The 27082-nt window shown below is 50.9% G+C and overlaps 1 protein-coding gene across 1 annotated transcript in view; it reads left to right on the forward strand.

The window, feature by feature from the left end:
- The window catches only part of RPRD2 (regulation of nuclear pre-mRNA domain containing 2), a 62515-nt gene that overhangs the window by 26725 nt on the left and 8708 nt on the right, over positions 1-27082 (forward strand). The window contains 9 exon segments of the mRNA XM_053277367.1: positions 12841-12970; positions 16974-17074; positions 18641-18718; positions 19976-20028; positions 21849-21975; positions 22674-22849; positions 22992-23277; positions 24159-24458; positions 26618-26821. Of these exon segments, the coding sequence (XP_053133342.1) occupies positions 12841-12970; positions 16974-17074; positions 18641-18718; positions 19976-20028; positions 21849-21975; positions 22674-22849; positions 22992-23277; positions 24159-24458; positions 26618-26821 (1455 nt within the window).

A 27082-nucleotide genomic window follows, 5' to 3' on the forward strand; every position in this document is an offset into this window, starting at 1 on the left:
TGCCTGATCAATGCTCATGTAATGTCCATTCGGTGGCTGGGGCAGGAAGAAAGTGGGTGGGTGGTAGGGAGTTCTCAGTGTTTCATTCATAATTCTAAGCAACTTTGTAGCACCGGCAGTACGAAGAAGGCGGGACCCCGAAGCCATTAAACTCATTTGTGCGTAAAGAGGGCTTAATTTCACGTCCATGGTCACACCTCCCGGCAATTAAACTGAAGGACTCCTTAAGAGGGTAGGAGCATGTCTCCATTATTCACCGCCATGTACTATAATGGCAACGGTGAATTGCCTGGAGCAGAATAATGGAGTGGCACCATATAAGCATCAAAATAGAGATACTGCACACTTCACTAACTTGCTTGCTTGGAAGTCAAAGCCGGCACCATATAAAAAGCACTGTTAGCAAGAAAAGCCGGCGCTTAGTCAGGACTAGAAGAGAAATCCCAAACTGCATTTTTTTCCAAGTGCCCCAGTACTTGGAAAACCTTTCCCTACCTGTTCTTAACACAGTCACAAAGCCCACCCCCACCAAGGCTGCCAGCACAGTGCTCTTCATTATTTTTCAATAGTAATGAAAAATGTTTCATTATTATTGAAAATAATAATTGGGGGTGGGGGCTACTTCGGCAAAAGAAAACCTTCAGTGTTAGAAAGACACTTTCTGCTCTGCTGACCACACGCATTGCCCTTTTCTGCAGGCCTGAAGATGTGGTGTGAGCAGTGGTAGCAGCACAGTCCTTAAGACACAAACGCAGAAGGTTCCAGGTTCAGTCCCTAGCAGCATCTTGTGGTCGACCCTGAGCCTGAAACCCTGGAGAGCTGCTGCCGATCAGTGTAGGCACTAGTGAGCTGGCTGGACCAATGGTCTGACTCGGCATAAGGCAGCTTGTTACCTGAGCTTCACAGGAGGCTTGAGCTGTGCAGAGCCCCTCTCTTGTGGGCGTAGGAGAGGCTCCACCCCTTACTGTCCCAGTGAGGCAGCTGTGAGGGCAAATGTGGCTGGAAGCTCACTGGCCAACAAAATAGCTTCCCTGGTGATATGAATAAGGCCAGTAGTTGTCCAAGGGTCAGTACCTCGCGTGGGGACTGGTGTCCTGTGTCCTTTCTCAGAAACAAAACTGAATCCCGGGAGGAGGAAGTGCTTTTTCACACAGCACATAATTAGTCTATGGAACTCTTTGCCATGGGATGTGGTGGTGGCCAATAGCTTGGATGGCTTTAAAAGGGGCTTAGACCAATTCATGGAGGACAGGTCTCTCGATGGCTACTAGTCTGGTGGCTACAGTCGCCTTAAGTGGCACAGCAAGGAAATGCTTGACTAACAAGCGGAAGGTTGCCGGTTCGAATCCCTGCTGCTACTATATCGGGCAGCAGCGATATAGGAAGATGCTGAAAGGCATCATCTCATACTGCACGGGAGGAGGCAATGGTGAACCCCTCCTGTATTCTGCCAAAGACAACCACAGGGCTCTGTGGGCTCCAGGAGTCGAAATCGACTTGACGGCACACTTTCCCCCCTGTCTGGAGATCATCTACTGAGATCAAGCTGTCTGGGATCAAGCACTGAGCATGCTCAAGACAAGGCTGGATATTGAACTTGTAGATCCTCCCACCGCCTGGAGGCATCCCCAGTTCCGGTCTTGTCTGCTCAAGGCTTGGTCACATAGAAATTTGCTCTGCAAAGGATTTTCATTATCTTTGTCTCTTACTATGTGCAAGGTGGGAAGGAGACTGCTTTAGTTTTTTGTTATTTTACCAAACCTCCAAATCACTTTTTCCTTTTATAATCTGGCTAATTGGTATGTTTTACTTTCGTTTTTGCTGTTCGTTGTTTGTTGGCGGTTTTTTCTATCTGGGCAATGGAGGTAGCACACGCTGAGGAGCTTTTACAGGGCTCTTTATCTGAGGGCACTATGGCACCGGGCGGGCCACCCCCAAACCCTCTGCCCGATCTGGGCGACCCCTCTACCTCGGCGAAGGCCTACCCCGCTCCGGTGGCGGCTCCTCCCCCTCCCAAGCAGTCAAGGAAAAAACAAAAAAGGCTAAGAAGCTCTTGGAGTCGCCTAAGAAGCTCTCGGAGTCAGTTAGACTCAGTGAACGCCTGCTTCTTCAGGCGGTATGCAAACATTCCAGCCGGCAGCGGGAACACAAGAGCAAAAAGAGCAAGGGAGACGCCGTTCCATCGAGTGAGTCTTTCTCCCCCAGCACCTCACCGGTGCTTCCTTCTGGCAGCGGCGTGACTGTTCCACCGCTCCCGCTGGCCGTGCCAGATCAGGTCTTGCCCACTAACCGCCCGCTCGCCCCTGTTCGGGGAAATACAGAGCCTCAGCCCGCCTTCCCAGTTCAGGTACCGGGACCTGCTCCGGGGGCTCCCATTCCTCAGCTACCCCCCCCCCCCACGTAGCTGACTGGTTAAAGAATTTTTTTCTAAAGGAATGCCTTCTGTTACTTCCCAGCCAGCCTGTTTTGCCTCAGGGCGGTTCGCTGCCCGCTCCCACCACGCCGCCACCTTCGGTTTCGGCGCCCATTGCTCGCGCTCCCAGGGCTCGTAGGCGCCTCTCGTCCTCTTCTCCGGCATCTAGCCCCCGCAGGGACGCTATTCCCCCCTTTGAGCTGGGCTGTTTTGCGCCTATTTGTTTACCTAAATGTAAGAGGCGCAGGATGTTCTCTTCTACCTCTGAATCGGACCTCCCTTTACCTAAACTCCCTAGAAGGGACGGTGATCGGCACTCTCCAGCTCCTTCTGGGCCCCCACATGTCCCTGGTGCCCCCCCCCCACAGCCCATCCCAATTCTTCCCTCCCTTCCCATTTTACCAGCCCATCCTCCTTCGGAAGGGGAGCTTCCTGATAACCCAGAGGGGAACCCTGACAGGGAGGAGGGGGAATTATCTGAGGAAGAGGCCGCTCCTACCCCTCCTATCTCTCCTCGCCTTTTTTCCTCACAAGACTTTGAGGTTATTTTGTCTAAGGCTAAGCAGGCCATTAAAGATGTCTCATCGGCTGATATGGTTCCTCCTTCAGAATTTGACCAGGAGGTCTTCCCATCTACCTCGGGGGCTTTGGCATCTGTTCCATTCCCTACTCTATTTAAACAAATTATGTTGGCAAAATGGCAAAATCCTGCCTCCTGCAGGCCTATAGGGACTCTCCCTAAGAAGCACTATAATCTTTCCAACGAGGTTTCAGCTCTCCTAGCCACCCCTAAGGTGGATCCTCCTGTCGTTCAAATGGTCTCGGGATCTCTTTTGAATATGGAGGGCCAAGAACAATTCAAATCCACGGAAGACAAAAAGAATGACTCTCTATTGAAGAAGTCACATGAGGCAGCAGCCACAGTTATTAAGATGGCTACCACTAATTCCATTTTCGCTCGGGCTTCCATTCTTTGGATCAAACAGCTCGTGGCTCTGGTTCCCCCAGGTCATACACAACTCCGCCAGGGTCTAAATAAGCTAGCAAAGGCTTCCGCCCTCATGGCGGATTCCAGCCTTGATTGTGTACAATACGCTTCCCGGTCCCTGGCTTCAGGGGTTGCCCTACGTAGGTCACTGTGGCTCAGAGGGTGGCAAGTGGACTCAAAGTCTAAGATGGCTCTTCAGGCTTCCCCCTACTCGGGCACTAACCTATTTGGGCCCCCTTTGGAATCTGTTATGGTGGACTCAAAAGACAAAAAGCGGGTCATGCCTTCAGGTAGGTGGGACTTTCGCCAGGGCCCGCGAGGCCAAAGCTTTTCCTTTCATGGCTATAGACAGCCACAGTTCCACTCCTCTTCCAGATCAGGAGACAACAGACAACCTCCATTCAGAAGCTTTAACAGATCACAGTGGAGACCCAGGGGCAGGGACTCATTCAGACACCAAGGCATTAAGCCCTCCAACCCCTCCACCCAGTTCGGCAAACGTCAATGACTATCCGCCCATCGGGGGAAGACTGCAGCAGTTCGCTCTCACTTGGCAGTCCACCACACAGGATTCATGGGTTTTGGACACCGTGACCCACGGCTACGCCATAAAGTTCTCCCATCCCCCTCCAGATTTCTTCCTGACCACTCCTTCATCCTGGAGACCTGAGAAGCGTCATCTGATGCTGGGAGTGATTCAGCATCTTCTCGACATAAGGGCGATCGAGAGGGTTCCCTCCACAGGAGAATGTTTAGGCGTTTACTCTCTTCTCTTCTTGGCACCCAAGGAGGACGGGTCCAGACGGGCAGTCTTGAACCTCAGACATCTCAATCAGTATGTAAAGAAACAGAAGTTTCGGATGGAATCGGTACGCTCCATCAAACAGTCCATTCTACCCATCGAGTTCCTAGCCTCCATCGACCTCTCCGAGGCCTACCTGCATGTACCTATTCACCCGACTCACAGGAAGTATCTCTGATTCTTCTACGATGGCCACCACTTCCAATATTGTGCTCTCCCGTTCGGCCTATCCACGTCGCCACGGGTGTTCACGAAACTCATGGCAGCAATGCCCGCACACTTAAGCCTCCAGGACATTCGGATCCATCCGTACCTCGACGACTTACTCGTGAGAGCGCCGTCGTTCGAAACTGCCTCACGCCACCTACTGTCCACTCTGGACTGCCTCAGGGACCATGGCTTCGTGGTGAATCGGGACAAAAGCCACCTTCACCCTTCCCAATCCCTCCAACATCTGGGGGTGGTGTTCCACACCATTCCAGCACTGGTGACACTCCCAGAAGACAGACGGACCAAACTGGTCAACATCCTTCGGCCTCTCCTGCACTCAGACAAAGCAGACGTTATGCTGCTGGCACAGGTCCTGGGAATGATGACGGCTGCCATGGAATGTGTACCATGGGCCAGGTGGCACTCCCGACCGCTACAATAGCTATTACTTCCTCATCAGGACCTAATAACCTCGGGATCTCACACAGAGGTGACACTCCCTCCCAAGGTTCAGCGTTCCTTTCTCTGGTGGACCTCCCTGGCTCTGAAGACCGGCCTTCACTTTACAGAACCGACCAGGACTCTGATCACCTCAGATGCCAGCCGCACCAGCTGGGGGGCAGTTTGCCTGGGACATCCGGCACAGGGACTCTGGCACTCAGAGGAGAAGACTTGGAGTATCAATCGCCTGGAACTCCGAGCCGCGAGATTGGCCCTCCTAGCCTTCCAGGACCTCATTCGGGGATCTCATGTCCTCCTCAGAACCGACAACACCACCACCAAGGCCCACATAAACCGACAGGGGGGCACCCGCTCCAAGACCCTAATGTCGGAAGCGAACCTCTTATTCAAATGGGCAGAAAAGAACATTCTCTCCATCAAGGCAGAACATCTGAGCGGAGCGGACAACACTGTAGCGGATTGGCTAAGCAGGCGGTCGGTCGATCCATCCGAATGGAGTCTCCATCCTCGGGTGTTCTCTCAGATCACACAACGATTCGGCACACCCTTCATCGATCTATTCGCATCTCACCACAACGCCCAACTGCCCAACTTCTTCTCGAGGTTCCTCACACCCTCTGCCATGGGCACAGATGCCCTCGCCCTTCCATGGCCAAAGGCCCTTCTCTATGCCTTTCCTCCAACTCCGATCCTCAGTCAGGTAGTCAGAAAGATCCGGTTAGAGCGGGCGGAAGTAAATCTGATCGCCCTGTACTGGCCACGACGGGCATGGTTCTCAGACCTAGTCAACATCAGCACGTTGCCTCCGCACTGTCGAGACCTCCTGTGTCAGGGTCCCATCCTCCATCCGGATCCCAGTTGGCTACAGCTCTGCGTGTGGAAATTGAACGCAGCCACCTAGAGTCCCAGGGTTACTCCTCACAGGTCATGAGTACTATTCTGGCATCGAGACGCCCATCCACACAACGCATTTACCAGACTACATGGGCAGCCTTTTCCGGATGGGCCCGCACTAAGCGTCTCAACCCCCTCTCGGCGGGTGTTCCAGAAGTCCTGGACTTCTTACAAGCCGGGTTGACACTCCATCTAAAACCATCCACCTTACGGAGACAAGTTTCCGCCTTGGCGTCAGTTTTAAAGATCTCTGACCCCGGCACTCATTCCCTCCACCCTTACATTGCCCGTTTTCTCAAAGGGGCATCTAATCTAGCCCCTCCTCCAGTTCCCCGGTTTCCATCTTGGAATCTCAACAAGGTACTTAATGCCCTGACAGCTCCTCCCTTCGAACCTCTGGGTTCCATTCCGTTAAAGCTGTTATCATACAAGACTCTGTTCCTTGTGGCTATTACGTCAGCGCGGAGAGTTTCAGAATTGGGAGCTCTTTCCGCTAGAAAGGAATTCTGCGTTTTCCTGCAGGAGGAGGTCCGCCTCACCCTGGACCCTACCTTTGTGCCCAAGGTCAATTCCATATTTCATCGAGCTCAGGAAGTCATCCTTCCATCCTTCTGTCCGAACCCTTCTCACCCATCTGAACAGCGTTGGCATAAGTTGGATGTCAGGCGTGCCTTGCGCTTCTACGTGAGACGAACCAAGGATATCAGGAAATCAGACGCGCTGTTCGTATCGTTTTCTCCTCACAACCTAGGACAAAGGCCATCTAAGTCGTCTTTAGCAGCTTGGATTAGGGGGTGCATCAAAATGGCCTATGATAGCCTAGGTCTCAATCCGCCACTAGGCATTACAGCTCATTCCACTCGCAGTGCGGCAGTATCTGCGGCCTTTTCGTCAAAAGCGCCCTTGGTAGACATTTGTAGGTCGGCAACCTGGAGTTCGATCTCTCCTTTCATTCGTCACTACAAGATTCCGTCGTTCTTAGAGTCTCAAGCGGCCTTCGGCCGCAGAATCTTACAACAGGTGGTGTGACATCCCTTTCCTCCCTTGTTCATGGGGACACCTTCTCTTTTCGGCTTGGGCATGTCCCGTACTGATGATCTCCAGACGGGGAAAAGGAACATTGGGTCCTACCTTGTGAAGGGTCCTTTTTCCCTGGTCTGGAGATCATCAGACCCACCCGGATGTCTCTCATTGTATTGTTGTGGGGCTAGCTCGCTTTTGGGTGGAGGCAGTTCTCCAGGGATTTAGTTGGGCTGTTTTTTCTCCTCACTCCTTCTGCCTTGGTTTGTGTCTTCTGGTAGGCTCTCCTGCCAAAGTTATGTCGTTCTGTTCCTTATATATGTTCAAGTTGATCTGTTAACAGAGCATTTCAGGTCCTCTTCACCTTTTGCGCCAGTCCCGGAACTGGGTATGCCTCCAGGCGGTGGGAGGATCTACAAGTTCAATATCCGGCCTTGTCTTGAGCATGCTCAGTGCTTGTTCCCGTACTGATGATCTCCAGACCAGGGAAAAAGGACCCTTCACAAGGTAGGACCCAATGTTCCTTTACTTTAGTCTGGTGGCTATAGGCCGCCTCCAGCCTTAGAGGCAAGATGCCTCTGAATACCATTTGTAAGGGAGCAACAGCAGGAGAGAGGGTGTGCCATTGCCTCTTGCCTGTGGGCTCCCCAGAGGCATCTGGTGGGCCACTGGTGGGCCACTGTGTGGTGGGCCACTGTGTGGGCCACTGGACTAGTCCAGCATCTAGTCCAGGATGCTGGACTAGATGGGCCTGAGGCCTGATCTAGCCAAGGACTTGAGTGGTTGTTCCATGTAAGTTTCCCCTCTGCCTTTCAGTACCAAATGATCTTGAAGGCAGCTTGTGTGGAATTAAAAAAACAAGACTGCTCCCATCTCCTGTATTACCACCATAAAATACTAGGAGCAGCAGGACTTAAAGAATTGTGTCATAAAAAGGAGTTCATATGAGAAACGTGCCTCGCTCTGGTTCATACTCTGTGCATGCATGCGCATACATAAATAGTGTAGAGCAGCATCACACACTTCCTCTGACTGCTTTCAATATGGTTCAGAGCTTCGATTGAAAGGTGACTTGTCCCTTTGCTGGTAGTGCTTTCTTTTCTCTTTGCCCTTCTATAACTGTGCAGCTGCCTTCAGTTGCCCTGTTAGAGTCTGTAGGTTGTGTGCCAGTTACATTGGCACAAGCCTGAGGAAGGGCAGGAGGCAGAGACAGAAGGAGCAGAAATAAAAGCACCGGAGAGAGAGGCCTAAGTATGAGGAGCCTGAAGCAAAGGTTTACTTCCTGACTTTGTGCCAGGATAAATTGTACTGAAGGCATCGGGGCCTGCCATGGATGTTGGGCTGCATGGACTTTTCCTTAAATATATTTAATTTGGGGAGGGGGTCTTGTTTGCTCTTCAGCCTAATGAATAATCCTGTTTGTGGTCGCGGTTTTTCTTTCAGGTAGTGATTCTTTCTTATTTTATTTTATTTCTTGGTCTGTGTAATTGACTTCCACCACAGTCAGTTGTCTGGAGCTATTTGCAGGTATGTTTCTGCCCCGCAGCGGCTCAGGGCTTATTACTTGCTGGTCTGGATTGCATAGGTGAATAGGCTTACTTCTCCGAGGCAGATAGACTGGGTATCATGGCTTCTTGGTTCATCTTTGAATGTCAATTCCTTTCTTCTGATTTTAGGCTAGCAAGTGCTGTTACGACTCCCAGCTCCACTTTGCATCAAGAGTGGAGGGAAAGCTACTGTTAAAACCAGACTGGAAAATAGCCAGGGGCCAGTGTGGGGTGGAACGGCCTCTAGGAAGTTGTTGTAGAAAGAAGCTGGTGAATTTTCTTTCAGAGCGTCTGTGTACCACTAATGATTTCCACAGGCAAAGCTGATCTGAAGTTAGGGTGGACATACTTTGTTATCCAAGCAGTAGAATATAGGAAGCGCCCTTGTGCTGAGTCTGGTCATTAGTCCATTTAGCTCAGTATTGTATACACTGACTGGCAGCAACTCTCCAAGGTTTCAGGCAGGGATTTTTCCAACTCTGCCTGGAGGTGCCAGAGATTGAACCTGGGACCTTCTGCATGCAAAGCAGATGTTCTTCCACTGGGCTACAGTCCTGGACCTGAAGTATGTATTGCCGCAAAACTAACTCCCCCCCCCCCGGCGTGCCCCCTCGCACTCACTCCTTACAACTGAGCAATGAGGCTCTGTAATGAAGGTGACCTGATCTAACAGCTCTTGAGTCCATGCTCTGGGGCATAGCTAGTGGTTTTTCATAAAGCCGCACCACACACACACACACACACACCCATTTAACATGAAAAGGGTGGGTTCTCTCTTTTGCTCAGGTTTGAGAAAGTGTTTTCCATTCATCAGTGGGAATCTCCGGGTCCAGAATTCGGCCTCACCTTGACTGTCAGGGCCGGTTAAGTTACTCTGGGCTGGATCTTGCTTGAGGGTTGCCAGCTGAAGATCGGCCTATGTAGCTGTCAGGCAGGGCGGTTGTGATCTTTTTAAAAAGAAGACAACTGGATGAGCTGTGCATGGTGGTGCGCTTAATCCAGGGCTTGGCACATCCCAGGGGCCCGGGAGCCATGGTGCCTAGAAGTGTAATTGTGGCACCTAGACTAGGCTGTGTTCAGAGGGAGAGTCATGGAGTCAAAACTTCATTTGCTCCAGGCAGCCCTGCTTCTGTGTGCCGTTACTCGTAAAGGGGACAAAGAGAAGCCCATTCATCGTAAGTCCACTTTGACCCTCTTGATTGTCCAGTAAAGAGTGCGGAGGATGTTAGCTTGTGCTAAGGAGTCGTCTTAAAACCCCAGTTAGGGCTGCCTTTTCCAGCCTGGCCACCTCCTTGCTGCTGTTTTCCTTGCGTCACTATCAAGATTGGGGCTTCCCTGCCTGAAAACCCCCAGGGGTGTTGGACTACAACTCCCATCACTCCCTGGCACAACCACCTTTGGCTGTTGTGTCAGGGAGTGATGCAAGTTGTAGTCCAGCACCACCTGGGGACCCAAGGTCAGGAAGCCCCGGTTCAGATGTCAAGTCCCTTTGGGGCAGGGACATGTCTTCCTCCTGTGCAGAGTCACCATCCACGTGGACAGTGCTCTATAAGTAAATAAAATGTTGGCTTGTGGGAACTGAAAGCTCTTCCTGGGCCTTGGGTTAGCAGTCTGGAGGGGTGGTCTGCCTTGAGAGTGCTGTGGGGATACATAGGAGCACTCCTGCGAGTTTAAAGAGAAAGCCACACCTGGCTTCCTAGTGGCAGCAAGCATGACGTCTCCTTTGCTGCGCAGGGTCTGGCCTGGTTTGCATGTGAACAGGAGACTACATGTGTGAGCACAATAAGATATTCCCCTGAGGCAGGATCCCTTGCCTGCGTACATGCAGAGGGTTCCAAGTTCCCCCCCTGGCGTTTCCAGATAGGGCCGAGAGAGATCCCTGCCTGCGACCTTGGAGAAGCTGCTGCCAATCAGTGCAAGACAATACTGAGCTAGATGGACCAAGGGTCTGACTTGGTATCAGGCAGCATCCTATGTTCCTAAGTGAAACCTTCTGCCTGGTGGCTTGAGAAATGGGTGTGACTTAATTGTGCCATCCTAGTGATTGTGACGAGTCCATCACAATCAAGCCTCCTGGTCTGTTTCCCAGACTATGGGAAACCCCTGTATCGGACAGCAGCGATATAGGAAGATGCTGAAAGGCATCATCTCAGACTGAGCGGGAGGAGGCCATGGTCAACCCGCTCCTGTATTCTACCAAAGGAAACCACAGGGCTCTGTGGGCGCCAGGAGTCGAAATTGACTTGACGGCCCACTTTACCTTTAGGCGGCAAGAAACAGCTTGGCTAGCTGCATCTGTTAGCAGTGCTGGTTCCTATGCCAGCTGCAACCGTTGCGCATTGGTGCTTGACTCATTTTGAAAGCTACAGATTTGTAACACATTGCAGGTTCCTTATCTTACACAGAGCTGCTTCTTGGGTTACGGTGAGAATATTGCAGACATGGGTGCTGGGTAGAAGCTGATACACTATACCATGTTCACCTGAAGACGACTCTGAATTTAAGATGATACCCTTCCCTGCCCCCTAAAAGCAGGATACAGGTTATATCTGCATTTACTCAAAAGGAACAGAACTCCGAATTTAATACGACCTCCTGATTTCTGATACCAAAAGACTAGGGGGAAACCTAGTCTTGGATTCCGGTAAATACAGCCCTATCTGGCCCTGAGCCCAGCGCTTCTGACGGTTGCTTCCCAAATAGGCACGATCCATTCACAGCTTCTGCACACAAGTGCATTGGTGCAATTGTGTGTCGCCTGCAACTTTTCGCAGTGTTGGTGTGGGAGGACATTTCCGTTGCGTCTCTGTTCTGCTCTGTGCTGCGGGAATGGGATGTGAGCTCAGTCCGTTGCTCTCGGCGGATCTGTTTGCCAGAGGCTGCTGAATCGATAACAATGGTAGATCTTCAGAAGCAAGACTTGGCCTGTCAGGTGTAGGCTCAGGAGGGACGGCGTTAGGAGCAAACACACTTGGAAACGTCCTTGAAGGCTTTGCCTGGTTGAGATCACTATGGCAGCTCCTCTGCCTGTGGGTCGTAAACTGAAGGGGATTAGAGCGCCACCTTCTTGGGAGAGGCCCTAATCCATACGCACAAAAGGGAATTAGATCACAGCTACACAACGTTGGCCTCCCAGCTCTTGTTAGACTGTAACCACTATAATCCCCAGCCAGGGAAACATAAACACATAAGAAGAGCCCCATTGGATCAGGGTCAAGGCCCATCTAGTCCAGCATCCTGTTTCGCACTGTGGCCCGCCAGATGCCTCTGGGAAGCCGACAGGCAAGAGGTGAGGGCACGTCCCTTCTCCTGCTGTTGCTCCCCTGCAACTGGGATCTGGAGGCACCCTGCTTCTGAGCCTCGAGATAGTCTATTGCAGGACTAGGAACCATTGATAGACCTGTCCTCCATGAATTTGTCTAAGCCCCTCTTAAAGCCATCAAGGCTGGTGGCTGTCATCGCATCCTGTGGCAGAGAATTCCACAGATTAATTCTGCACTGTGTGAAAAGGTGCTTCCTCTTGTTGGTCCTAGATTCCTTGGTCATCAGTTTCATGGGATGACCCCTGGTTCTGGTGTGACGAGAGGAGGAAGAAAGTTTCTCTCGTGGCCAGTAGTTGGGGTGATGGGAGTTGTAGTCCCAACATCTGCAGGAGGGCTGAAGTTGCACAGCCCTGGGCTAGATGCTTGGCGGTGCAAAAAGGACCAGGGAGCTCTCCCTGTGGCCTTTCTGCTGCAAGCAGGCAAGTCGGAGGTGGGCTGCTGGGCAGTAGCACGTATTTGCTGTTTAACTCTCCCTCTGCCTGTCTGGAGGGAGGAGAGCTGGTCTTGTGGTCGCAAGCATGAATTGTTCCCTTTGCTAAGCAGGGACTGCCCTGGTTTACATTTGGATGGGAGACTGCATGTGAGCACTGAGAGAGATTCCCCTCAGGGGATGGGGCTGCTCTGGGAAGATCACCTGCTTGCTTGCATGCAGAAGGTTCCAAGTTCCCGCCCTAGCATCAGATAGGGCTTCTCCTGCAACCTTGGAGAAGCCGCTGCCAGTCTGTGCAGACAATACTGAGCGAGATGGACCAAGGGTCTGACTCAGTATATGGCAGCTTCCTATGCTCTTTTCCATCTGGGCATCCCAGCTATGGTGAAACTCAATGAGCAAGGAGGGTTGCAGGGAAAAGCAGAAGGTGGGGGAAGTATTAAGTGGGGTTTAATTGAGGTTTAATCACCAAGTTGTCCCAGGGCATTAAGGCTGGGATAACTCAGGTACAAATTCCCACTCCGTCATGAAGCTTGTTGGCCGATGGCATGACTGATCTATCTCTTAGGGTGGTTGTGAGACTCGGATGTGGGGGTGGGCGGGCGGCAGAGTGGTCTGCATCACCCTGAGGCCCTTGGGGGCAAAGGGCAGGATAGAAATAAAGGTCCTAAAGGGTGACTTTACATCTCAGACCTGCCAGCCAAATGGGCCCAGATGCCTGCATTGACCAGTGTCTTCCTGTTCTTTCCAGCTGCCTTTCCTCATCGGCTGAACCTTTTTTACTTGGCCAACGATGTCATCCAAAACTGCAAAAGGAAAAACGCGATTGTGTTTCGCGACACGTTCGCCGAGGTGCTCCCCGAAGCAGCAGCTCTAGTGAAGTAAGTGTCTGCTTTTCGTTTCTTCTGCCATGTTTCGTTTCTTCTGCCATGTTACAGGAATATTTCATTCCCGTGCCCCTTATCAGTCCCAATGGAGAGGTATGAAGGGCTGGCTGGACTGGTTTGTTTTTTGCTTGTGGGTGACTTGAAAATGGTTACCAGACATGTCTAGGTGAGGAAGTTGCTTCAGATATTCTGTGTTTGAGTTGATATGCGATGAAATTATCACTGCAGCCTTGAAGTTGGGGTGGGGGTGAGTGAAAACCAGGGAAAGAAAAATTGTATGATGAAATATTAAAGTATAGTTCCACATGACTTACCTGCTTTTAAAGTCCTTGTGAGGGGTTCTTATGAGGTGTTTACTGCTTGCTGAATGTTCACAAGGGAACCCAAGGTCGAGAGAAGCTCCAAAATTACTCCAGGGTGATCCCCAGGGCTTTTGGATGGCTCCTTTCATTGTGTGAAGGTGCTGTTCAGAGTTGATGATCTTTTTCCCAGCAGTAGACTTAAGTGATATAGCCACCTTAAGTGGCGCAGCGGGGAAATGCTTGACTAACAAGCAGAAGGTTGCTGGTTCGAATCCCCGCTGCTACTATATTGGGCAGCAGCGATATAGACAGATGCTGAAAGTCATCATCTCATACTGTGCAGGAGGAGGCAATGGTAAACCTCTCCTGTATTCTACCAAAGAAAACCACAGGGCTCTCTGTGGGCACCAGGAGTCAAAATCGACTTGACGGCACACTTTACCTTTAGACTTAAGTGAGTAGACGGTTGTAAACCTTTGTATGTGCTCCTCCTTTATGGACATTTATGAAGCTGCCTTCTGCTGCCTTTGGTTCATCTAGTTGGGCATAGCCCCCTTAGGTTTCAGTCAAGGGTCTTTTGCAACTCTGCTTGGAGGTGCTGCCATTGACCCTTCTGCACGCAACGCAGGTGCTGCACCCCCAAGCCTCAGCCCATCCCCAAATGCTCACAGCTGCTGAAGCCCCTGGCGGAACCACCTCATGCTTCCGAATGACCTGCTGGCTTTCCTGCAGGGTGCCTTCCCCCTCTCTTTGCACAAGGCCTTGCAAGACTCCTTACTGGACAGGCCTCTTAATGCACTTCCAGAAGGCTTAACGCTCTTCTAATTAAGGTCCCTGCTCCCCAAGGTTGGCCAGGGGCCACTTCCCTCATTCGAACATAGGAAGCTGCCATATACTGAGTCAGACCATTAGTCCATCTAGCTCAGTATTGTCTTCACAGACTGGCAGCGGCTTCTCCAGGGTTGCAGGCAGGAATCTCTCTCAGCCCTATCTTGGAGATGCTGCCAGGGAGGGAACTGGGAACCTGCTCTTCCCAGAGTAGCTCCATCTCCTAAGGGAAATACCTTACAGTGCTCACACATCAAGTCTCCCATTCATATGCAACCAGGGCGGACCCTGCTTAGCTAAGGGGACCAGTCATGCTTGCTACCACAAGACCAGCCATTCCAAAAATGGCTCAGGGAACACACAGAAAAAATAAATAAATAAGATGGATCCCTGTCCCCAAAGGGCTCACATTCTACTGGCTTTGGGTTGCTTGTGAGGCTCCTCCCTGCTCTGCATTTCTGCCATTTGGAAGGAGAGCTGGTCTTACGGTAGCAGGTATGAATTGTCCCCTTTGCTAAGCAGAGTCTGCCCTGGTTTGTGTTTGGATGGGTGACTGCCTGTGCGCACTATAAGATATTCGCCTTGAGGGACGGATCCACAGCTCAGTGGTCGAAAATCCACTTTGCATCCCAGGTTCAATCCCTGGCAGCATCTCCAGGTAGGGTTGAGAAAGACTTGGAGAAACCAACTTTCCAGTCAGTGGAGACCAGGCCTGCTCAACTTAGGCCCCTTCAGCTGTTTTTGTACTACAACTCCTATAATCCCCAGCCACAGTGACCAATAGCCAGGGATTATGGGAGTTGTAGGCCAACATCTGCAAGAGGGCCAAAGTAGAGCAGCCCTAGTTAGACAATACCGAGCTAGATGGACAGTGATCTGAGTCAGTATTAGATCAGCTTCCCATCTTCCTAAGAGGTGCTTGGCTATAATGCTAGGTCACACATCTATGTAGTGTTTGAACCATCCCATTTTAAGGAAAGAACTTTGCATGGTCTTCATTGCAAGAGCACCTCCATTCTCAGATAGCATAACAGCTGTAGCTCCTCTTTTGGAGAATAGCTATGGCCTATACGACAGCAAATATTTATAAACGGCGAATATTTATATACGGCTTTTCATGAGCCAGCATGGTGTAGTGGTTAGAATGCTGGACTAGGACTGGGAAGACCCGAGTTCAAATCCCCCTTCAGCCATGAGACTAGCTGGGTGACTCTGGGCCAGTCACTTCTCTCTCCGCCTAACCTACTTCACAGGGTTGTTGTGAGGAGAAACTCAAGTATGTAGTACACCGCTCTGGGCTCCTTGGAGGAAGAGTGGGATATAAATTTGAATGAATGAATGAATGTTCCCAAAGTGGTTGAGAGAGAGAATGGCTCCCTGTCCCCAAAGGGCTCACAATCTAAAAAGCAACATCAGATAGACACCAGCAACAGTCACTGGAAGTACTGTGCTGGGGGTGGATAGGGCCGGTTACTCTCCCCCTGCTAAATAAAGAGAATCACCACTTTAAAAAGGTGCCTCTTGACTCAGTTAGCAGTTAGTTATCCTGCCCTGCCCTTTGCCTCTAGCAGGTGATCGCTCACAGGCAACGCAGGAGAGGCATCACAGGTCTCACAGTACGTGGCCGTTAGAGGAAGCCTGCCTTTGAACAAACATGTAGCTATTTAGCGTGGTGGACGTGGGTGCATTAAAATGCTGCTTCATTCTAGCAGCCACCACCCCAATGGATTTCATAAGCTAAAGAAGTTGCAGAGCTTATGCAGGGGCCAAAGGTCATGGGTAGCGATGCGTTGGGATGTATGAGCAGAGAAACGGGGTGGAAATGAGGCCATTGGACAAAGGGAGTTGTAGTTCGACAGCATCTGGGAATAGAACTTTGGCCATGGAGGATAGAGGCCAGGCGTTTATCCAGAGTCCCGGAGGCAGCCAGTGCAGGGATTTTAAAAAGGGCATCACACAGAGATTTCATGGAAGGGCCTCCTGAGTCAGAGAGCTTTTGGGTCTCTCTGTGGCTCACTTGTGGAATTTCCTCTCTGTAGAGGCCAATATTGGAAGCTGCCTTCGACTGAGTCAGACCCTTGGTCCGTCTAGCTCAATATTGTCTACTACACAGACTGGCAATGGCTTTTCCAAGGTTAATAGGAAGCTGCCATATACTGAGTCAAACCATTGGTCCATCTAGCTCAGTATTGTCTACATAGACTGGCAGCAGCTTCTCCAAGCTCTCTCAGCCCTCTCTTGGAGATGCTGCCAGGGAGGGAACTTGGAACCTAGATGCTCTTCCCAGAGAGGCTCCATCCCCTCAGGGGAATATCTTACAGTGCTCACACATGTGGTCTCCCATTCAAATGCAAACCTGCTTAGCAAAGGGAACAACAGCTCTCCTCCTCAGTTTAAAAGCTCAGTCTTCTTGATTTCTATTTCTTCAGGATTGTGGATGATGTTTCTGTCCAGGTTTACCACTAATTGTTTCTCTAACTATCAACTCTTTGTAGCTTTATTTCTTTACCACTTTGAGGTTTAAGGGAAAGTGGCATGAAAAGAAAGAAATTGGGACCCAGATCTTTTAATTAGATTTTGATCCTGCCTTTTAAGAACAGTGCATCTCAAGATGACTCACAAAAAAAGTTTAAAAATAAGATATTATAGTTGAGACATGTGGCTGGCTCCTGGCACTACATGCATATAACCTATTTTTTTTTATTCTGGGCTTCATAATAGGTTTTTGTCTTGAAAGGGAAGCAAATACAGTACTTCTTTTTTGAAAAAATAAAATAGCCATATCTTTTAATCAGGTGTATACTTCATACTTGAAGGAAAGGATATGTTGCAAATAACAGTCTGTGTTTTCTGTTTGTCATTTGCAGAGATCCATCAGTTTCCAAATCTATAGAAAGGATCTTTAAGATTTGGGAAGACAGAAATGTGTATCCAGAGGAAACGATCACACTACTAAAAGAAGCATTGAGTAAGTCCTCTCCTTTGAATATCGCTTTTGGTGACAGCGGACTAGTAGCTATCGAGAGACCTGTCCTCCATGAATCTGTCTAAGCCCCCTTTAAAGCCGTCCAAGCTGGTGGCCATTACCACATCCCATGGCAAGATATTCCATAGATTAATTATTCGCTATGTGAAAAAGTACTTTTGCTTGTCAGTCCTAAATTTCCTAACCTTCAGTTTCATAGGGTGACCCCCTGGTTCTAGTGTTGTGAGAGAGGGAGAAAAATTTCTCTCTGTCCACCCTCTCCACTCCATGCATAATTTTATACACTTCGCTCATGTCTCCCCTTAGTTGCCTCTTTTCCAAGGTAAAGAGCCCCAGATGCTGTAGCCTAGCCTTATCAGGAAGGTTGCTCCAGGCCCCTGATCATTTTGGTTGCCCTCTTCTGCACCTTTTCCAGTTCTCCAACTTGTTCTTGGAGGTGGCAATATTGTACCAGCAGTCTCCTCTCTTACATCAAGCATGCATTTCAGACCAGCATGTCCCAAGTTACATGCTACAGCAGAGCGTTCTTCTGAGATGAGACGAGCTTATATCTTGGTGTTGTATCATGGGAAGCGGCATTAAATGTGTCTTCAGCGATGACCTTAGACGGCAGCTGCAGAAGGGGTATGTGCAGCTTTAAAAGAGGAAAGTCAGTTCCTTACAAATATGCCCATTTGATTGACTGTAGAGCTGTAAGGAGCCTGTCTAATAATCCAGCTTTTCCTCATGGAGGCTAAATCCTTGTTTGTTCCACCTTTGTAACAAATGGGTCCACAGAATAGAACAGAGGCCTTAACAAATCCCAGGCACCAAGAAGCCATGGCACCTAGAAATTTAACCATGATGCCTAGACTAAGATATTCAGAGGTAGTTATTTAATAAAAGCTGTTTTTGTCCCAAGCAGCCCTATTTCTGCTCTGTGTTACCTGTGAAGGGGACCAAGAGAAGCCCACTTACCCTCCCCCTCCACAGCATCTCTCACCAAGTCTGGTAATCCTGTCACGTGTCCATTGTCTGGCCCCTAAATTTTTGGGCAGGCTGCTAGATCCAAAGAAAAATGGTCTAGGACTGCAGTCATCTCATTGCAGACAGAAGACTTGTGGGCTTCCCACAAGCCAGTGATGCAGAGCTGAAAGTGTACTTGATAGAGGGTGAAGTGGTTGGCGATATCCTATCTGTGTTCTGGTCTGCGTGTAAAAAAACTTGCATGGTGACATATTGTGATTTTTTCTTTCTGCTCTCTTATGCCAAATGAAAGTGGCTAAAACCACTGCCTGCAGGCCCCAGAATTAATTGAGACTGTCGATTTAATCCGTCTGCATAAAGGTTGAACAGAATCCTGAAGGCAGTGTGTCTATCTTAGAATTTCCCAAACCTATAGTTTTGGGCCATCCTGCTACTCGATTGCCCGTCACTCGGCACACCTTCCGGCCGATTTCTGTGAATCTCTTTCCCGGGCCTAGACTCCTAAAAGGGCATCTTGTAATATCCGCCTGCCAAAACCAACCAACCCCCCAAAAACCAAAACCCGATGAAAATGTTTTCCAGGTTCCACTTTCAAAACTCAGAAGCAGCAGAAAGAAACTCAGAGCAAACCACCAACTAAATCCTGGAAGAAATCTCAAAGTAAGGAACCTCTCCTCTGTGAACTGTCTGAACTTGTATATATATACCTTGAAAGCATCTTAAGGACCCAAAGGCACCCACGCTACAAAACTACCCTGTCTAAGCACACAGTGTCCTCCTCAGGCTTGCAGTGTCCTGGACGGCGCAGGCCACATGCCAGGAGGCTCGCAGCTTAAAGTGTGCCTAAGAACACCTTTAGCCGAGCAGATCATGTGCAGAGAAGCGAGGTGGTGGACCATTTTGGGAGCTGGCGTTAGGACTTTGAGTGATGGAGAGCCGAGAGGGAGCGCTAGTGAGCACACAGGGCTGCAGAGGAAGCGGAGAAACATGCCCCTCCCAGCGGCAGACTAGATTAACCAAAACGGCATGGCCTTTTCATTTTGGGAGGGGGGGAGAGCAAGAGCACAGAGAAACGACCCATGTCTGGCACTTTCGGGAGGACAACTTACCTGCCACCATCGTTTGCCGAGTGCGAGTCACCAGCGCAGCAGCGGTGAACACAGGAAAGCCAGGAGATGACGGCACATCAGACAGGAAAGGAAAGGCCTCAGTCACCCAGGCTAGAGTAGTCAATGGGAGCGGGGCTCGGATCCACGCAGAGGACAGCTTGGCAGAAGTATCCTAATAAGCGTCTTGTGGTATTATCGGGACAAGGAAGTTCAGGAAAGCAGCGATAGTCTACCGTGTGCAAGTAACACCTCAATTTGTCCCGGAGAGAGTTTCTGGTTGTTGGAAGCAGCGGAACAGGGCAGAGCAAAGGAGCAAGGCTCAGCTCACACCAGGTCTCCCATCAACATAAGCAGCCTTTACGCTTCACAGTGGCTGAGTCCTACTAAGAAATGAATTCCCAAAACGTTGTGTCAGGCCACACCGGTAGGCGGCAAGAAGCTCCATCGGGTTTGGGAAAGGAGTAGTAGAGCGGGTGAGACAGTGTGCCGTGTTTGGGGAGGAGCTGAGCAGGGTGCTCTCGGCACATGTGGAGCGTCCGCAGTAAGAGCAAGTGTGTAGACTGGGCTACCGGGGGTGTGTGTGTGTAGACTGGGCTACCGGGGTGTGTGTGTGTACACACACACACACACTTCAGACAATATAGGTGTGTGGGGAGTCCATCCTCCATAGCAGAAGGCACGTTGAGTCAAGTGGATGCATGTGTGGGGTGGGATGCTCTTCTCCCCCCAGAGTGGTTGCCACATGCCAGTTCTGCAGGCCCCCCCGCAGCAGGCCCCTTTTGATTTTCTGTGTCCTTCCTCCCCACAGCCTCCACAAACCCGAAAGCTGTGCTAAAGTCCAAGATCGTTGCAGAATTCCGAGTAAGTGATGGGGCGGGGGGGGGGGGTCGTCGGCCTGCTCCAGCTGCCCACGGCTTAACTTTTTTGTGTGACTTCTGGATCTGATCCCTTGGCCTCGGGAGATCCAGGTCTGCCCCAGCCGGCTGCAAGCTTGCAGCACACGCGAGCCTGAAGTGGGCTTTGAATGGGTGCGCCCCGACTGTGTGCACTTCTGGGGGCAAACTTCCCAGCTGCATGCTGGGAAGTTGTCCAACAGTATACCCTAAGCGTCAGTTTCACATGGACTGCAGGACTGGGCAACCTGGGATGAATAGGTCAGGCAGGAACGTAGGCAGCTGCCTTACACCATGTCCACCCAGCTCAGGATCGTCTACACCAGGGATTCTCAACGTTGGTTCTGCAGATGTTATTGGACTTCAATTCCCATAATCCCCAGTGACTGGTGGTGGTGGTTGTTATTATTTACATTTTATATCCCACTCTTCCTCCAAGGAGCCCAGAGTACTACATCTTGAGTTTCTCCTGACAACAACCCTGTGAAGTAGGCTAGGCTGAGAGAGAAGTGCCTGGCCCAGAGTCACCCAGCAAGTCTCCTGGCTGAATGGGGATTTGAACTCGGGTCTCCCTGGTCCTAGTCCAGCACTCTAACCACTACACCATGCTGGTTGGGGATTATGGGAGTTGAAGTCCAATAACATCTGGGGACCCAACATTGAGAATCCCTGGTCTACTCTGACTGGCAGCGGCTCTCCCAGGTTCCAGGCAGGAGTCTCTCTCAGCTCTTCCTGGAGATGCCACCAGGGCTTGAACCTGGGACCACCTTCATGCAAAGCAGATGCTCTTCCTCTGAGCTAAGCCCCCACCCCCTATAATTATACAGAGGGCCATCGGAAGATGCCTTATACTGAGTCAGACCATTGGTCTCCATCTAGCTCAGTATGGTCTACACCAGGGCTGTTCAACTTCGGCCCTCCCGCAGATGTTGGCCTACAATCCCCATCACCCCTGGCTATTGGCCACTGTGGCTGGGGATTCTGGGAGTGGTAGTCCAAAAATAGCTGGCGGGGGGCTAAGTTGAGCAGGCCTAGTCTACACTGACTGGCAGCGGCTTTCCAGGGTTTCAGTCAGGAGCCCTTCTCAGCTCTGCCTGGAGGTGCTGCCAGGGAATGAAGCTGGGAGTGTCCGCGTGCAAGGCAGGCGCTCCGCCACTGAGCTAGGGCTCCCCCCACTCGAGGTCTAATGACTGCTCAGCTCAGTGCTGTGTCCAGGTGAACAGAACTGGGTGGGTGGGGCATAGAAAGAAGCAGTGCTAGAAAATGTCTGAAACAGAGCCTCCCAGTCGTCTCTCCCCCCCGAACCTCGTTAATCATGGGTCCAGCATCCGCGGTTTTGCATATCCGTGGTTGGGTAATGGACATTTTATGGCTCATCCCCCCCCCCCCGTGATTTTTGCCCCTCTCTCTCTCTCTCGGGGCAAGGCATCGCTGGACTTCTTAAGGGCAGTAGGACACTTTATTTGGCCTCTTTTGTCATTTGGGGGCGATTTTGGACAGTAAAGGAACCTACCCCCCAATGTATATTTGTTTGAATGTCCTATTATTCGCGGATCCCCCCCCCCGTGCAATAGAACCCACGCGAATAAGGGAGTTCAAGTGAGTGTGTGACATTACGCAAGTGGTAATTATCTCCCCCCCCCCGCCCCCAAACTCCCAGATTTCAGCAGCATTCTGTGCTGTGGTTCTCCCTTTACCTGCAGCTGAATTTTGTCACCCTCTTACTTCTATCCTGTGCTGACCTGGTCTCTCTCTCTCTCTCTCTCTCTCTCTCTCTCTCTCATCCAGCCGCAGTCCCTGGTCGACGGGCTTCTGCTCCACAAGCGGTCCGAGGACCAGATCGAGCTGAAGGAGAAGCAGCTCTCCACCATGAGGGTGGACGTGTGCAGCACGGAGACGCTGAAGTGTTTGAAAGGTACAGCCGAATAGGGCAGTGCACAAGCTTTCCCTGAACCCAGGGAAGGGGCTTCAGAAACCTGCCCATGGTGGGAGTGGGTGGTGGAGGATTAGATTCATGTAAGGCAGGCCTGCTCAACTTTTGCCAGTTTCTATACCGCCCGTCTAAAAATGGCTCAGGGCGGTTCACACAGAGAAATAACAAATATGGGCCAACATCTGCAGGAGGGCCAAAGTTTATCAGCCCCATTGATTTCCTGCCCCATTGATTTATTGTGGCTAGGGGTGCTGGGAGTTTTAGTTCAATAACATCTGGAGGAACCCAGTTTGGGAACCACTGATCTAAGGTCTGGTTGGGTTCTTTAATTATTATTTTTATTTTGTTCTTAATACCAATACTGCACGTGGTCGTGACAGCTCTGATGCAAGCCCTCCCATATGTGTTTTTTTAAAGTACAAAACTATTAGAGATGAGATTTCTGGCCTGCCTCTGAAGCTATGGGAAGGTCTGCCCCCTAACCCCCACCCCCAAATACTTTGAAAAGATGGCTGATTTCTGGAGGTGTTTGAATTCTTCAGCAAACAAGCCAATGACGTGGATCTCCAGGCACTTCCTCTCACCTGGCTCTGGCACGCAGGGGTTAAAAATGGCTACCTTGATAGTATGCTAGGGCCATGTTGCTGCGCCCTCTTCAAGCTTCCTCTCTCCCTTTCCAGACAAAACCGGAGGGAAGAAATTCTCCAAGGAGTTTGAGGAGGCAAGCGCCAAACTCGAGGAATTCGTCAACAGCTTGGACAAGCAAGTGAAAAGCGGCCCTTCCTTGACGGAAATTCTTGAGAACGCAGGGATATTCTACGAAGCGCAATACAAGGAAGTCAAGGTGGTGGCAAACGTAAGTCTTGAGAGGTCTCCTCACCCAGCAGAGTCTCCACGGGGGTTGGCGGGGACATCGGGGACCTCAAACCCATTAAGTGTTTCTAGGGTATACTCTGCTCTATTCACGATTCTCTTTTTCTTCTCCTCTGCCTTGTCAGGCTTATAAAACATTTGCCAACAGAGTGAACAACCTCAAGAAAAAACTGGACCAGCTGAAGGCGACACTTCCCGATCCCGAAGAGTCGCCCGTCCCGTCTCCCAGCATGGACGCCCCATCTCCAACCGGTTCGGAGTCGCCCTTCCCAGGAATGGGGGAAGAGGACCACTCCCCATCGCCTGAGAAGGAACGGAAGAAGTCGCCTTCTCCAGAGCCTGCAACAGACAATCGTGACGTGGAGGATATGGAGTTGTCTGACGTCGAAGATGATGCACCGAAAATTATCGGTACGCAGTCCAGAGAGTGGTAGTGCTTGAAGACTGGGCAGTCGCTCCGTAGGCTCAGCTTCCCTAAGGCCTTGTCTAAGTCAGTGTTATATGTTGAGCGGAGTAGAATTGGCTCCTTGGTAGAAAGACAGGATAAGAAAAATGTAATGTACAAAATGCACATGGTCCATTTCCTCCATTTCACACATGCTATTCATGTGAATGCATCTCTTTGGACTTGTATGTGTACTCACCCTTCCTCATCACCAGCATGGCTGCTTCCTCTCTGGAGAGGAAACCCTTGATGGCAAAATATTTCCAAGTTATGAAGGGGCAGCCAGAGTTGGGGAGAAACTATGGGGAATTTCTCCTGTTGCTGGATAGAAAAGGAAAAACCATGGGGTGCTTGGTGCAGATGTAGCACTGAACCAGGGTCGACGCAAGCCATAGTTCAACCCCCTTCAAACCCGGAAATCACCTCCAGTTGTGTGTCTGATTTTTAACCATGGTTTGGGTGTTCAGGGTTAGCACATAACCATGGTTAAAGAAAAGCCAACCATGACTAAGTGGTCTTGCTTTCATGGCGATCCCAAACAGACTTTGAAAGTAAATGTTGAAATGAGGTGGGTCTGGTCTTGGCAAGCAGCGTGACTTATTCCTTTTGTAACCAACTAGTCAATGTTCTGAGCAGTGTTCCCTCTAACAGGGATTCTCAGACGTTGACTACAACTCCTATCGTCCCCAAGCAAAAGCCATTGCAGTTGGGGATTCTGGGAGTCGTAGTCAACAATATCTGGGAATCCCTGTTAGAGGGAACACTGGTTCTGAAGCCTGGTGGGGTCCTCTGATGTTGTTGGAGTATGGTACCTGACTCCCTCCCCTTTCTGCCTTCTTGAACCTAGTGGAAGAGAGGAAGGAGAAACCGGCTGCTTCCACCCCACCCACCCCAGGGCCCACAAAGGTAGCAGAAAGCGTCACAAAAGCCTCTCCAACAGTGGTGGCAGCAACGGCGGCGGTGGCAGCAACAGCGGTGGGGCCAGCGACCCTTCCTCCAACCCCCATCACTCCTCCAACACCGAAACCCGCAACCCCAGCACCCCTTCCTCAGTCGCCAGCGCTGGCTTTGCCGAACCTTGCCAACGTGGACCTGGCAAAGATCAGCTCCATCCTTAGCAGCTTGACTTCAGTTATGAAGAACACAGGTGAGAACAACATGTGGGGGCTTAGATCTGTGGGCCCACAATTGGGGTCATGATCCTGAGGGATAGGTTTGACTCTGCATCCTGCAAAAATCTGCGCCCTTTGCCCTTCACATAGTTTATTCTGATGAATGGATTAATCTTTATTTCGGTCATTGACTGGAAAAATTAATTGACTGACAGTTGGTTACCCCCCTCAAAAATTAGATCTCAATATTCACCCCAAATATATATTTAATTCTCTTAAATGTACCCATCACTAATCCCATGTGCAGCAGCTGTCACAAGAGTTTGGGAGCAGCTGCCTGGATAGAGACGGGAACGGGAGAGAAAATAGTGGGGAGCAGGAGGTGGCGGCGGGACAGCCTGGCCGCCAGGAGGAAGAGGAGGTGGCGGCGGCAGAGTGGCCGTCCCGTCCCGTCCACTGGGAGCAGGCAGCAGCGGGCCAGGCCGGCTGTGAGAAGGAAGAGGGTGAGGCGGCAGCCGGCTGGCCCCAGTTGCCGGGAGGAGGCAGCCGCTGCCTGGAGTGGGCGGGCTGGAGGAGGTGGCGGGCCGACTTTCTGGCCGGCCCGCCATCCAGAAAGTGGGGAGGGGGAGAAGCAGGCTGGCTGGCCCACCGTCCCGAAAGGGGGTGGGGGCAGAAGTGAGCAGGGGGCAGAACAAGTGGGCCAGCCAGCCAGAAAGCTGGCCACGCCTGCGGGGGCGTTAGGGAGAAACAGCCAGTGGCGGTGGGTCGGCTGGCTGGCCGGCCGGAGACACAGATGCTCTGCGCCTGGCCCAGTTAGAGTGTGTGTGTGTGTATTTTAAAAACTATACCTACCTAAATACATAAAACTATCACCCATAATTCTTGCTAGTCAAACGAAGTCGTCATCTTCTGGCCCACATTGAATTGTGTGTTTCTATTTTGCCTTTTTAAATCTGATTTGGTCACTTATGGGAGGGAAGAGAACCCTAAAGCCCCATTTCCAGCCGCTGGGAATGTCATTCTGCTGCCCATCGGGCTCCTGAGAATTGGTCATGCTCATTGCCTGCACACGTCACAAGGACTAGAAATCTGCTTTTAAAAAAATGCCTAAGATTCTCTGGATGCTGAATTTTGCGTCCCATGCTGCTTTTTTGAGTGTTCTGTGCTCTAGCACACTCTCAACTCTGTTTACCTGCTGCATTGAGCAAGAGGAGCCTTTTAAAGTGGTGGTATTCTTTATTGATTGATTTGATGTATTCGATTTCTATACTGCCCTTCCAAAAATGGCTCAGGGCATTTTACACAGAGAAATAACCAATAAATAAATATGATGGCTCCCTGTCGCCAAAGGGCTCACAATCTAAAAAGAAACATCAGAGAGACACCAGCAACAGTCACTGGAGGTCCTGTGCTGGGGGTGGATCGGGCCAATTACTCTCCCGCTGCTCAATAAAGAGAATCACCATGTTAAAAAGGTGCCTCTTTGCCAAGTTTAGCAGAGGGAGAGTAACCAGCCATATCCATCCCCAGCACAGCATTCCTCCAGTGGCTGGCGCTGGTGTTGCAGGTTGCAGGCAAGAGTCTTTCCCAGGCCTATCTAGAGATGCTGCCAGGGATTGAACCTGGGGCCTTCTGCATGCAAAGCAGACGCTCTGCCACTGAGCGATGGCCCCATCCCCCCAAAAATTCTATGTGAATACACGAAGCTGCCATCTATGGAGCCAGACGATTGGTCCGTCTCGCTCAGTACTGTCGACACTGACTGGCAGCAGCTTTCAAGGATTGAACTTCTGCGCGCAAAGTAGATATTCCGCCACTTGCCATTTTTCCCCCTGTGGGGACGGGATACAGCCACCCATGCACCAGGCATGTAGCAAATCGCAGCATCTCTGCTTCTCCTTCTGGAAGCAAATTTCTGCCCTTGTGACTGTGGGGGAAGAGTTGGCAAGTTTGGGGAGGGACCCTTTGCACTGCCCTCCCAGCCTCCTGCCACCCCTGCTCTGTGCATCACTATCATCGTCGTCGTCTTTTTAGCTAGCCCCATGACAAATTGTTCTCTGGGCGGCTTACAACACAACAATAAAACATGAGATAAAAGCTTGAACTGCCTGTTCTGAGTGGCATGCAGTCTTCAGTTTCCTGCCGCTGGCCAGCCCTGAGACCTTTGTGCCAGTGTTTCCTTCCCTTTTCTCAGGGGTGAGTCCTGCCTCGAGACCTTCCCCGAGCATCCCCACGAGCCCAACAGCTCTGACGAGTGGCTTGAAGACGCCGGTGGCCAGCACCCCATCTGCCCCTTCGAACCCGCTGGCAAACATCCTCTCCAAAGTGGAGATCACCCCTGAGAGCATCCTGTCGGTCCTCTCCAAGACCCAGACTCAGACCGCACCGACTCTGCAAGGTAAGGATGTGGTGGAGGGGCTGCAGTTGGTGTGGGGGGGTGGTCTGGTTGGCCGCTGGAGAGCTGGCCTTGTGGTCGCAAGCATGACTTGTCCCCTTAGCTAAGCAGGGTCTGCCCTGGTTGCATATGAATGGGAGACTAGAAGTGTGAGCACTGGAAGAGATTCCCCTCAGGGGATGGAGCTGCTCTGGGAAGAGCATCTAGGTTCCAGGTTCTCTCCCTGGCAGCATCTCCCAAGATAGGGCTGAGAGAGATCCTTGC

The sequence above is a fragment of the Hemicordylus capensis genome, chromosome 14 (assembly GCF_027244095.1).
Source record: "Hemicordylus capensis ecotype Gifberg chromosome 14, rHemCap1.1.pri, whole genome shotgun sequence".
Taxonomy (NCBI): domain Eukaryota; kingdom Metazoa; phylum Chordata; class Lepidosauria; order Squamata; family Cordylidae; genus Hemicordylus; species Hemicordylus capensis.